The 14,078-nt window shown below is 46.6% G+C and overlaps 1 protein-coding gene across 12 annotated transcripts in view; it reads right to left on the bottom strand.

Annotated features, from left to right (window-relative positions):
* Positions 1 to 14,078, bottom strand: part of TCF3 (transcription factor 3) — a 97,391-nt gene that overhangs the window by 70,235 nt on the left and 13,078 nt on the right. For 6 of the 12 annotated variants that reach the window (XM_072601545.1, XM_072601544.1, XM_072601547.1 and 3 more), the window contains exons 3-4: positions 12,404 to 12,478; positions 3,506 to 3,656 (exon numbers count right to left, since the gene is read on the bottom strand). In XM_072601545.1, the coding sequence (XP_072457646.1) occupies positions 3,506 to 3,656; positions 12,404 to 12,478 (226 nt within the window). The remainder of the gene's footprint in view (positions 1 to 3,505; positions 3,657 to 12,403; positions 12,479 to 14,078) is intronic. The other 6 variants (XM_072601551.1, XM_072601552.1, XM_072601550.1 and 3 more) reach the window with 1 other exon arrangement.

The following is a 14,078-nucleotide window of genomic DNA, read 5'->3' as shown; positions in this document are numbered from 1 at the left end:
TGACTTGGGAGTTGGGAGACCGGGATTCTAGTATGAATGTGGCCACGTCACCTTGGGCAAGTCACTGGCTCTCTCGGTATCTCACTTTCCCCATCTGGAAAACAATAATAATAATTATCCTGCCTTGCAGGGCTGCTGTCAGGATCATATGAGAAGTCAAGTGAATGGCTCATGGACATACTTTTGATCTAAACTGCTTCCCATTCCCTGGATCTCAATTTTTCCATTTGTAAAATAGAGGACAGGCCTGGATGATCTTCAATTTGTATCTGAGCTCTGAAGTAGACCATAGAGGGCCTGAGTTCTCTACGAGGACAGCACATCACTCACAGCCCTTGTCTCCACTATCTGGTCACCCATACATATCCCCGGCTTTGAGAATCCTTGTTCTCCTCACCTCGGATACCCTCCAATTCTACATGGCCTTGACCTTTCACCCCTCCTTGGAAATGGCTGCCTGGGTGAGATCCCAAATCGGGGAAACATGGTCTGGTTGTCATCTACTGGCCTTGGGTCTCTCTCACTCCTACCTTACCTGCTCTGACCTTGGCAATGATCTAGAGTGAGCATCCTGTTACCCCCATCGCCATCTTTTCTGCTTATACAATCACTTTTCATATCGTCTTTCCCCTTCTTTATAAAGTTCTATGTTTGATTTAGGCAAAGATAACAAGTCCTCTCCAGGTTTAGTGCTACACCAAACTACCAAAAAGATGCTTTAGAGAATTGAGCCAAAAGAAGGAAAGTCACTTCGAACATTACAAGATCAAGCACAGCAAGCCCTAAAATGAAGAAAGCAAGTTAGTGGGAGGATGTCAGATGTTTACGACTCCAGGTCCTCCATAGCGGTACATATCCAGTCCTTAACCCAAAGAGACACATGCACGCCAACTTCTCCAACAGTGAGGTACACAGCTCACCAGGGCAGGCTGCAGTGGGTAGGGGAAGGCAGACCCTAGGAAAGGGAAGCATTGGTAGAAGGACTCCTGGAGCAATTGAGGTGAAAGATCCATGGGCACTTTTTGTAGTGACCATTATCCCTCTGCTTTGTTCTAGGTCTTGCTGGGAGGTAGAGGGGGATTCGTGGCATCTCTGTTGGTAGGGACCTCAAAGGGAATGGAGCCCAAGTCATACCTGATTAGGAAGCCTCGCTAGAACACATCCTTTGACTAAGGGTAACATTCACCCTCTGCTTGAAGACATCCAGTGATGATGGGCAACAGCCAAGGTAACACTATGACACTTTTGGACAAGTCACTGTCAGGAAGGTATATATTGATATACCCTATGTGCTATGCAACCATATTATCTGACCAAAACCAACCTCTCTGCAGCTTTCCCACCCACAGCTATCAGTTCTGAAGACAACAGGAAAGAAGGAGAATGAAAGTGCCCTTGGAGGTTATGTAAGCTAACCTCTTCATTTTACAATAGGGGAAACTGAGGTCCAGGGAGGGGGAGTGACTTGTCCAAAGCCACTTATGAAGCAAGGAGCAGAAGCAGTATTTAAACTCTGACTCTATCTCCAAATTCATGGTTCTTTCCATTAGCATTTAGAGGATCTGCCAGAGTCTGAAGAATGAAGACCACGTGGACAACAGAAGACAAAATTCTACTTAGAAAAAGAAAAAACAGCAAACTGAAAGTGAAGCATTTTCCCCATGGCCATGACTGCATCTTTAGTACCAGGGACTCATACTTTTCACCAGTCTACTCACTGGTCACTTGCTCTATCTCCATCCCCAAGCTTCTGACTCTCATCCTAATATTATTTATACTCATCCCCAGCTGTCTCCTCCCTACTCAGTTCTACTTTGCATTTGTCCTTCATTGCCAAAGAAGACCATGCTATCAGAGAAATGATGACATGACATGACTTTGTTTTGAGTGAGGGAGGGCTGTGCAGGTCACCAGTCTCACTTCTCCTCCAGAGCCATCTGAATCCAGTGACCAGATTCCTCAGGATGACTGGAGATGACCCAGGATACAGTGGGAGACCTTGGGCCCTATAGGCCAAGGTCTTTGCAGTTACTCACTTAGGGTGAGGTAACGCTCATTCATTGAATAGGCCTGTTTAAGAAGTAGCAGGAGCATGGCCCCTGTAATGAGGCTGAGGAAAAGAAAGACATCAGACTGGGAGGGAAACAGCAACAGTTACTACTGATAATCACTGTAAAGCCAGGAGGGTCCAGAAGAGCCCTTAGGCAGGGGCCCATTGGCATAATGCCCTTGAATGCCTCTACCTCTCTTCCCTACCTGCCCCCACCTAATCATATTCCACAAGCTAAGGCTCTATCAGAATTCAGATTCTCCAAACTCAACTGGGGGTATGTGTCCCTTTCCTTTAGGTTCCCAGTATCTTGCTTTGTCAAAACCTTTCCCAGATGGATGGGTGGAGAGACAAACATAGACTTTCCATCTGTGGAAACATACTTCTCCATCCTGTCATGCACTGCCTACCTATAGATTACAACCAAATTCAGTATTTTACCTGTCGAGAAAGGAGCCTTATCCTTTGCCATGGCCCCAGACTTTCCTTCCATGCCATTCCCTCTCCACTGAACGTGCCACCCTCCCCTCCCCGACCTGGTGACATCCAGGAAATGTGCTTTGCAGTCAGAAGTGCTGGATCCCAATTTCAGCCCTGCCCCTTACTAGCTATATGAATCTGGCCAGCATACTTTCCCACCCCAGGCCTCTGTTTTCCAAGCTTAAAAAGCACTACACAAGTCTATAGGCAGATTTAAGGTTTACACAATAGGAGAAACCAGACTCTGAAGGAACTTGTCCAAGGTCCTATGGGCAAGTGTCCCAGCCAGGACTGAAAGCCAGGTCCCTTTCCACTGCATCAGGCCTGCCCCATGGAATTGGGCCAGAGGAGTACTCAAGTCCCTCAAAGAGCAATGGAGGTTCAGTCAGCACCAATGCTGCTCTCCCCGCCCTTCCCAGTCAGAAGCAATCTCTCTCCTCTGTAGCCCCAGAGGCTTTTCATCTGAGTTACTCCTCCATACACGTTCTCTCTGACTGGACTGGAAGCTAAGGGCAGAACCATAATTCTTTTCACTATGTCTCCCTCATGGGAGCTAGCACATCATAACATGTGGCTGTCTGAAAGAATAAATGAATGAGTCTATTCCTCTTCCGGTCACCACAGCAGGTGGGAGCCCCCCAAAATGGCCAGACAATTTACACATGAGAAGTGTGCTGTCCACAGAAGGACCCAGTGAGAAAGCATGGATGCCCCATATGAGCCATCCTCCCCACTGTTTGTAGGGTCCTAGATTTAGAGCTGGCAAAGACCTCAGGGGCCATCTAGCAAACACCTCTAATTTTACAGATGAAGAAACTGAGACTTCCAGAGGTGAAGTAAATTCCCCCAGGCTATACAGGTGAAAAGCAGAAGGACAACACCAGCCAGATACTCCTATCCCTCTCCTCACCTCCTCTGAGCCCACCCCCAGGCCCCACTCCCTCTCAGGACCTGAGCACAGGGTGCTAGGCTTACCAGCTCCTAGGATGAGCCTTGACAGCTCCCTCTGGCAGGAGGTTCCAGTCATTACCTCCATGCCCAGGTGGAGGATGGGAGAAGATGAGGGCTGAGACACTCTGACAGCAAGGCCCCCTAGGCCTGCCACCCTGACTCTTCTCTCCTCCAAGCCAATGAGTCCCACACTAGTTCTGGGTCTGACCAGCAACGACTCACACTCCTGGCATCTGATGGGACAATGTGATACTTGGGAGAAAAAGCCAAGCTGTTAAGGGTGGATTTTTTTTTTAATACAGGGGGCTGGGAGACAGCCTTGGCCTCAGGAAGTAATCCCATTATCCTGTTGGAACAATGGGCCCAGAAACTAGGGCTGAGCTAAAAGCTCTTAAAGTGCCACCCCCTAGTGCCTCAGGCCCTATTTGCCAGTGACTCACAGCCCCAGGAACTGTTACCCAAACAAGGCTATACACACGCCAATAGTCCTGGGACAGGAGGAAGGATATTTAAAAAAAAAAAAAAAAAAAGACAGGCCTGCCCATTAATTGGGGGAAGGGTTAGACATACTGTGGTTCAAGATTGTAATGGAATCCCCTGCTCTGCTCTCAAAGCTGACTAATGTGATGCAGAGGAAAAGCTGGGGAAAGAGCTCCATGAACTGATGCAGAGCAGAGGAAGCAGGGCTAAGAGCCCTGCAGGTGACCACAGAACCAGCAAGCAAACCAGAAGTGAACAGGCCAGGCTCCGGAAGAGCCGAGAGGATGCTCCCATGTCCCTCTGAAGGGGTGCATGCCGAACAGACTTTTCACTCTTCAGTGATCTCGATTTTCACCTCACCCATTTTCTTTTTGTCTTTCACCACTATTTGTTCTAAGGATGGCTCTTTTTGGGGTGGGGGGATACTGGGGAAATGATGGGTGTTCAAAAACCCCAAAAGGCATCAACAGAAATGTACTTAAAACAAAACAAAAAAGGTGACTCAACAAGGGGGAAAGGGAATAGGAGAGCTGGGAGGGTCTGGCTGTGGGAGCTGCTTCCAAATGGCTCTCTGGATACTCTTCCTGCCTCCTCCTACTATCCCCTGACAAAGCCCAGTTTGGGTCATGCTTGTCCTGCTTACACACTACCCCTGACTCCCCCCAGTCACAATGTTTGAATTGTTGACTTCCCACTGCTCTGGGAATAACCCCTTTCTTTCCCAGGTCCACACGGGCTAGACAGTAAGGATTCTGGACTCAGGTTGAACATTCACTGGCTATGGGACCTGGGCTGAGTCACCGTGCCCTTAGAATCCCGCTTCCTTTGCCCATATTTTAGGACAGGGGTGTTTAACCTGATTCCTGTATTTCAATATAACTGACTCCTTACAAGTCTTAGGGATTTTATTTTACACATTTAAAAATCTTCTGAGAAAGGGATCCATGACCCCCCAAAAAGGGTTAAGAACCTCTGAATCTATGACATACTCACACCCCAAGACACTGCAGGGAAGTAAGAAGAGCCCAAGCTTAGCAATCCAAACACCTAGGTTCTAGTCCTAATTCTGTGACCTTGGGCAAATCTTTGGGCTCTAGCTTCCACACCTCTCCAATGAGGTTGGGTGCTCATGGGTGGGGCAGTGAGAGTTCAAGGGAAGTCAGAATAAGACCTCCATTTTTCCAGGGGGGTAGTGGGGGGCACCACTATGCAAAGGTGCTGGATATTCAGATGCAAAATATATGGTCAGCTACGTTTCCCCACTCCTGCCATGAGAAGATGTTGATGGGAAAGGGGTTTTCACAAGCCTTTGAAACAGGGGATCTTGGTAATTCCTGACCATCGGAACTAAGGGGAGAGGACTAGGGACCACAGAACCATGACATCTTACTTACTTAGAACCATCTAACCTTACTTAGAAACATCACCAGAACCTCACTCAAAACTCTAGAACATGGAACCTAGGATCCCTAGAGTATCATGGGGCCTCAGAAACCTGAAAAATGCAAAACCAGAAAACCCTATATTCTTAGAACCTTAAAACCAAAGACTCTCTAGACCTAAACCTGCCTCCTTAAACCACAGATACTCAAGACTAAGGTTCTTTCCAATGACCTCTTATCCAATGCAAAAAACCTTTCCCTCCCTGATGGGTGGACATTCAGCCTCTGGTTGAACATTCTATGAGGTAGAGCTCCCACCTCCCAAGTAAATCCAAGCTGGTTTTTTTTCACATCGCTCTCTTTACATCACTCCAAGAAAGAGTAGAAGAATGTTTGAGGAGAGGGGGGATGATGGAGAAGTAGGAGATTTATAATTACACTCTCTGGAATCAGAGGGACAGCTAGGTTGCACAGTGAATGGAGTACTGGGCCTGAAGTCAGGAAGACTCATTGTCCTAAGTCCAATCCAGCCTCAGACACTTACAAGCTGTGTGACCCTGGGAAAGTCACTTAACCTGTTTGCCTCAGTTTCCCCAACTGTAAAATAGGGATAATGATAACATCTACCTCACAAAGTTGTTACGACAATCAAATGAGATAATGCCCTTAGTAAAGGGCCTCAAACACGGCAGGCACTTAAAAAAATGTTTATTCCCCTTCCTTATTCTCCCCTACACCTGCCCTGATTTCCCAAGAGACCCAAGGCCACTTTAACTGATTTGTGAGTCTGGCAAAGAAAATGGCTCACATTCCTACAACAAGGCTGACCCAGTACTTTCCTTACAGCAACCATACAGTCCAAATACCTGATGAGGAAATTGAGATTCGGGAGAGGTGAGCTGACTTGTGTGTGGTCACCTAGTTATTAGGTAAGCAAAAACTACTTCCATTTTACTGATGAGGAAATCAAGGCTCCAGGTGAAATAATTAGCCCAAGACTCTTTCTGCCATCCCTCTTGAGGGATGAACAGGTAAAGCCAAAGCAAGACAGGGTACCCAGGTTTCCCAGGAAGCAGCTTTCTTCCTTCAGCTCTGCTATCAGGATGGGCTGTGCAGAAGGAACATTCCCCAAAGGACAGGCAGGCCTTCTATCACCCAATGGGACCCTGGGGGCCCAGGGCGAGCCCCACCCTGAGCAGCCACCAGGCTCAGCTGCTCCCAGATGTGGGAGGCCTGGCTTGTAAGAACACAAAAAGCCAGAGTTGTCTCTTGCTTTGGATGGGTGGAGCCGGTTTCCCTAGGGCAACAATTTACCAGGGCAGGATTAATGAGAAGTAGAGGTTGGAGGAGGGAAGAAGAAAAATACATTTTATAGGGTGCTATCCCCAGGGGAAGGGCCTAACCCTGGGCTTCGGGCAGGGAGGGACACTAGAGAGAAGGAGCTGTCTTCTCAGGGAGGGGCCCAAGATCATGAGGGAGAGAAGAAGAAAGAGACAGGCAGTTTCACTCCCTTTTTCCATCCTATCTCAGGGAGCAAACTAGGTAGCAGGAATAGAGTGGGAGGGTGGGGAAGAGGAGGTCCTCACAGTGCCCCAGGAGACAATGCCCACAATGGGCAACGCCCTCTACCAGGAGACAGAAAATTTCAACTCCAGGCCCAGCTTTGTTATGAACTCTGTGTGGCCCTGGTGAGTGGCTTACCCATTGCCCTTTGGTTTCTCCATGAGTAAAGTGGAATAAAAGCCAGCCCTGCCTATATCACGGGGGTATTTCTAAGAACTCTGGTACCAGATAGGACAGCACTTAGTCTTAGAAGCCGGAATGTGAAAGCTGGGAGGGCCCTTAGAGATGTCAGGACTGGGAAGGCCCTTAGAACCCAGGATGTCAGGGCTGGGAGGGCCCTTAGAAGGCAGAGTATTAGAAATTTTTAAGTTGCTTTTGAGTCTCCAAGAAGGATCTCTGCAACTTGCTAAAATGCCAAGATTTAGACTGAGACTTCATTTCAACTTCCACCTTAAGAACATAGAATATTGGAATTAGAAATGACTTTAGAACCTTTAATGCCTAAACTGGAAAATAATCATTGGTGCCAACTTCAGTTGCCACATCAAAACAGCCCCATTGTGATTTTGATATCGCAAACTGGTGTAAGAAATTAAATGGGAATTTTGTGGGAGTTTTGCAGAAGCCAGATGACACACAAAGGCCAGTAGACAACACAGAAAAAGTTCAGAAACTCAGAAATGCATAAAATATATGTATAGTACTATATAATATCAGTCTAAATATTAGAGTAAGATCCCATAAACACCCTATAAAAGAAAAAGAAAAAATTCAGACTTCTCCTCTGGTACAAAGAAGGGCCAAAAAAATTTATGCAGATTTTCCAGATCAAGCCGAAGGGACAGAAAGGATAACTATAGTCCAACTCATTCATTTCACAGATAAGAAAAGTGAGGCTCAGACATAGGAAGCGAGTTGGTCACAGCCACGCAGTGAGGGTCAAACCCAGTCTTCCAAGCCCCATGCAGTTTCCGTGGTACTTACTGCATGCCTGGAGATTACTATGTCGACATAGTGACGATCATATCCTCTTAAGGTTTATCCCAGAGTTGTCCAAGGGACCACTGGTCTGGCCCAATCCCCACCAGAGACAGTAGAAAGTGCCAACAGGGACAACCCACTGTGCTATGCTACCCTGACCCCATCTTGCTTTCCTTCCTGTGCACTCTGCATCAGCACTGCACATGGGAGTACCTATCTACTGGGCCAGATAGAGATGAGTAAGATACAGTCCCTGTCTGATGGATTATACATGCCACGAGAACTTCACAGGCAATAAGTCTTCTCACCAAGCCCTCCTGCCTTGAGGAATCCAGTGGAAATAACAATGGCAGAAGTTCAAGCACCAGGAGCTTGAACCTGGTCTCTTATTAAACATGTGACCTTGGGCAAGTCAATTTCTTTTCTAGGTCTCAGGTTTGCTTAACTGTAAAATGGGGATAATACTTCCTACCACAGTTCCACTTTACAGGATTATCATGAGGATCAACTATCACCATTAACCTCACAGCATCTGTAATTATCACTATCATTATCATTCCTTCCTTCGACTTTGTTTTCAAAACTTCTGTTTTCACTAGCCTGTAATGGAAATTTAGCATCAAGAATACAGGCAACACATGATTCTGAAGCATCCAGAGGCTTTACCAGATTGCCTACCAAAGGGGTCCAGGACATAAAGGCTATGAACCCCTGGGGTTCGAGGGCAAAACCTTCACAGGGTAGAGGAAGAAGAGCCCTCTCGAGGCCAGACAGAAAGAAAGGAACTACCTGGGATCAGGAGGTACATGCAAACTTCCCCCAGCACCCTCCTGTACCTGCCACCTCTTCTTCTAACCCACCCCCCCACTTCCCGCATTAAAAAGAGCTCAGAGTCTGAGCAGAGCAATATTCTAAGATTATTCTCACTTAATATTCTAAGAAAGACACTAATATTCAAGACTTAAAGATTCTTTTCACAGTTTGTTTACAGCAGAAGGGAAGCATGTGCGTGTGCGTGTGTGTGTGTCTGTCTGTCTGTCTTTGGTGGGGTCAGTGGCACAAAAAAAAGATACAATTTTGAGAAGCAGCATTTTTGCTGAAGATTTGTGCCAGCCTTCCCAGGAAAGCCCTGGGACCTTCCCATCCATTCGACTGCGCTTCCCTCTCTTAAACAAACGACATCCTTGCTGCCCTGGTGATAGGGAAATGTCACCCAGAGCCACGCTCACTGTTCGGAAGGCCCTGACCCCAAAGGGCAGCTGGAAGGCTGTGCTGTTCTCTTCCTTCACCTAATCTCCAAATGGTGATGGATATTCCCTCCTGCAGCTTCTGAGAGAGCGACCAGGACTCCCTCCTTTCCTCTGCACAATGGAACCTCTCTGGCACTTAATGCCTTCTGCAGAGTAAGGAGGCTCAGTAGAAGGAAAGAATGCTACCTGGTAGGGAGCTGAACACCCCTTCCTCCAGGCAGCAGAAACATTCTGTAATTCCCCTACCTCTTCCTTCCCAGAACCCAACCAGCTACCGCTTTTGGATTCCTGTGTTTAGTAAAGAGCACAGAGAACTTGGATTCATAACCCAACTCTAACCTCACCCCTGTGACCTTGGACAAGTCACAAAAATCTCTTTAAGCCTCGGTTTCCTCTCCTGTAAAATGAGAAGGTTGCACCTGGTTACCTTTCAGGTACCTTCCAGCTCTAAATCTATACTCCTCTTCCAGAGTTCTAAGACACTCTCAAACCCCAACATTCTATGACCCCTTGACTACTCCCACAAAGGTCTATAGGAGGAGTCAAAGCCAAGAAACCTCTCAATATTTCTCTCTACTCAGAGCCCTAAGACCGAGCTGGGAGGAAAGGAGTTTGGGGGACATGAGGCCTGCCAGGGGCATGCAGGGCTCTGGGAACTGGTGGGGGAAATAGGCCTACAGAGAGGTATTTTTACAAACTTAGCCAAAGGCCTTGTCCTGATCAAAGGGAGGCCTTCCATGGTAACCCTTCATCACACACTCCTGTGAAATTCAGGAAACAGAACAAATACAACAGGAAGTGGGGTGACCACAAAGTCCCAGCAAAAGGCAAAGCTCTTCAATCGGCCTGATCATCTGGGGCTGGAGCCACCAGATTGTGTCAAGCCAAGATGGGGCTCCAATGCCACCTTCAGCAGGCGTTGCCAGGACCTCCCATTTCTGCTGCCTTCCCCAGTGAGACGATCTCCCATTTACACTGTATAGAGCCTACATGCCCAGGGACTTCCACGTCTCCCCATATCTCCCCATTAGTATATGAACTCCTCAAGGGCAGGAACTTTTCCCGTTTCTTAATTAATGAGTGCTCATTAACTGACTTTTGGACTGAGGAGCTCAGAACTCAAACCTGACAAGACCAGGGGGATTCTGGTATTGCTTACCATGGGGAGAAAAGCCGAGAGAATAAAAAAGGTTCAGGGAGGGAGGGGTTTTAGGGATCCCCCTAGTTTTGGGTGCCAGGCTCAAATCAACACTGACTAGATTAAACAAGTCACAGCCTCCCGAGGGTTCTGTTTCTTCTCTAAAATGGGGATAACCACAACTATGCCACAAGGTAGTTGGATAAATAGTTACGGAGATCTGAGGGGTTATTATTTCAGCTTTAGAAAATGGGGATAGTAAAGCCCAGGGGGTAAAGCAGCTAGTCCAAAATCATACAGGTAGAATGGGAATTCAAATTCACCTCTTTATTCCCAATCCTGTCCTATTCCCCTGGAAGCAGGCTAGGCTTCTCAAGGGGAGAGTCAGTTATTAACAGTCAGGGATAAAATGCACATCTCCCAATGGCTGGCTGGCCTAATACCTTCCCCCAAGGCTATGCTGACCTAATGGTTTCCTAATGTGGCCAGACAGGGGCCATCCCAGCCTGGGCCAGGTACAACAAATTCATCCAGCCAACTCAGCCTTCCAGATCGAATGCAGGAGAAGGACAAAGACATATTCTATCACAGCCAGGAACAAACCCATACTATCAAAACTGAAAGGAAAATTAGAACATAGAAAGTCAGATCTGGGAGGGAACTTAAAAAACAATGTATCACAGCTGGGAAGGTCCTGAGAATAAGATCTCAAGGATGGAAAGGACCACAGAACTCAGAATGTCAGAGCTGGGAGGGCTCCTAGAACACAGAAAGTCAGAGCTGGGAGGGCCCTTAGAACACAGGATGTCAGAGCTGGGAGGGCCCTTAGAAACCAGAATGTCAGAGCTGGGAGGGCCCTGAGAACCCAGACTGCCAGAGCTAGGAGGGCCCTTAGGACATGGAATCAACTAACTAAAACCACTTGTCTCACTAATGGGCAAAGGGAAGCTCCCTCACTCACTGCTTTCTCAAGTCCCTCATCTGATGCAGGAATCCCTTCCACACTAACCCTGAGCATGTATGAGTTTTCTGCTTCAATGTCTCTATGATGAACTCCTCTGCTCAATAACCTGTAGCCTGTCAACATCTCCAATGCGATGCCTAGACTTGACCATAATATTCCAGCTAGGGTCTGACCAGGGCTTAGGATGGACATCCCTCATGTGTACTGTATTCCTACTAGTTCAACCTAAGATTATGTTAGTTTTATAAACTATTTATAAAAAAATGTGTAAAGAAGACATACCTTATCAGTGACTCATGCTAGGCTTAAGGTACACTTAGACCCCCAGATCTTTTTTTCCCCCTCCCAAAGGAAATGCTACCCAGCCTAGAGAGCTCTCTGCTTATCTGGTGCTTCTTCATTTGGATTTCTGAATCTACCTGCACGATTTTGCATTTATCCTCGTCCAGGTTCCAGGTGTTTATTTCCTTCTGAAATTTATCTGTCCTCTATAGAATTAGCTCTTTTTCCATCTCAAGATTCCCCACCTCCCAAGCCCATGCATTACAGACATCTCCCCATCTACAAACAATGCAGGGAGGAATCAGTTCTTTTACAGCCCCTCTTTCTTGTTCCTTAACCTAGTACAACACCTAAAGCTACAAATATGAATGGGGCTTTGAGATCTGACCTGTCTTCTCCCTCCATTAAGCCTTGATCTATGGGCAGAGAAACAGGTCCCCAGGACAATTTCCCATCCTCTATGCCAATTCCCTCCACCCTGAAAGAGCAGCTTCCCTAGAGACCCTACAATGACACCTGGAGATCACTTAGCAGGGGACCAAGCAGGAGGCCTTTCTCCAAGGCTGAACTGGATGGCAATTTCCCAGGGAGAGTCCGTTTTCTTTACTGGGAAGCCACAAGCTTCCTTACTTTCACTGTTCCTTCACTTATTTCTACTTCCTCTAACCCAACTTAAAAAATTGTTCCAGGAGTTACCTAGGCTTTCTCATCTCTGGGCCATCAAACAGCCAGAGGCCAGGGGATGGGAAAGACAGGATATGATGACATTAGTAACTCCAAGCAAGAGACCTAGTTGCAGGGGTGAGGGTGGTGGGTAGAGAACAGAATACATTTCTGTTTATTTCAATAGTTTACAAACAATAAGGAAAATAAAATCACAATACCTGAGCCTCCAAACTGAGTGCTGGTCAATGTGGTAGGCCTGGATTTTCCATTGGCGACTGGCAACGGGAACATCTACAAAACAAAGAGAGAGACACAGAGGGACAGGGAAAGATAGAGGGTGGAGGGAAGAAAAAGAAAGAAATTTGGGTGAGACTTTGTTGTTTAGGCACAAGACTAACTTTTGGTATCAAGGGGAACATCCCCAAAAATATTTTTTTCTGGGGGCTGAACTTTTTAAGAAAATATAATGTTGAATCTTGGAGCTCAAAAATACTACAGATAATTAAGTTCAAACCTCTCATTTTAGATATGGGGAAACTGAGACCCAGGGCAAGGAAAAGACTAGTCTGATGCTTTCTAGCAAAATCAGTGGCAGAGCTGGGTTTAGGGCTTTGGGCTTCTTTTCTAGAGCCCAGCATTGTATTCAAAGAGAAAGATGTTGGGGATTATGGCTGAGTCTAAGGGGCCTCAATTCCTCTTGCACTCATGGCCCAGAAGTGTGAGTCATCGAAAGCCATTGGAGGAAAACAAGATCCTTAATGGTTTTCACTCCTACTAGAGAACTAGTGTGTCTTCACCAAGAATAGGTCATATTGTAGAATGATAAAAACAAAATAATTTTTAAAAAAGATAAAAAAAAAAGGTCATGCGAGACTAATCTAGGATCCTTTTCCTGGACAGAGTTACTAGATCAGTGGGGAATGCCACAGCATTTTTGGTCTTTGGCAAGGCATGGTGACCAGGATCAACTTATGGGCAAGATGGACAGATACGGACCAAACAACAGCAGTGAGGCAGATTCAGAATTAGTTGAATGGTAGAACTCAAAGAGAAGGCAGAAAGAAGTCTCTAGTGCCACACTTCTATGGATCTGCCCTTGGCAGTGCGCCATTTTAATCTCCAACAACAATGATGGGAAAGGCAATAAGCATTTATTAAGCACCTACTGTGTCCCTGGCACTGTGCTAAGCACTTTTACAAATATCTCATTTGACCCTCACAACAACCCAGAGAGCTAGGTGCTACTATGATCCCCATTTTACAGACAAGGAAACTGAGGCACATTAAAGTTAAGTGATTTGCCAGAGGTGAAATTTGAACTCAGAACTTCCTGACTACAGGCATGGCAGCATTCACTGTGCCACCTACCTGTCCTCTAGAATGGATAGGCTGATTCTAAATAAAGTGACATTTAATGGGTATACATGTAAAGTCCTACACTTGGAATAAACCAACCAGAAGGGAAAACTGTTCCCATGAAAAAGATTAGGGAGTGTTAATGGTCTCCAAGTGCCGTAAGCCAACCATGAGATATGGCTATCCTACAGTTATTGTGACGCTAGCCTGAACTAAAACGTCCATGTTGACCATGGAGTGAGGGGTGGCCAGGCCCTCAGTCTTCTGCCTGGAAAACCGTGTCCAGTCCTGAGCAACACATTACAGAGCGGAGATGGACAAGTGTAATATATGCAGGAGGCTAACCAGGAGAGTGGGAATATGCCATTACATGAGGTTCAGGCCTAAGAAGAGAAGGTCCAGGTCAAAGACAACAGCTATTCTTGAATACCTGAGGGGTTGCCATGAGGAAGAAGGATCCCACTGTTCTGCTTGGCCCCAGAGGACAGAATGTAAGAGAAACAGAAACCACAGAGGAAGAACTAAGGCTCTAAGT

The sequence above is a fragment of the Notamacropus eugenii genome, chromosome 4 (assembly GCF_028372415.1).
Source record: "Notamacropus eugenii isolate mMacEug1 chromosome 4, mMacEug1.pri_v2, whole genome shotgun sequence".
Taxonomy (NCBI): Eukaryota; Metazoa; Chordata; class Mammalia; order Diprotodontia; family Macropodidae; genus Notamacropus; species Notamacropus eugenii.
The sequence above is the reverse complement of the archived record's forward strand: the minus strand, read 5'-3'. Positions and strand labels throughout refer to the sequence as shown.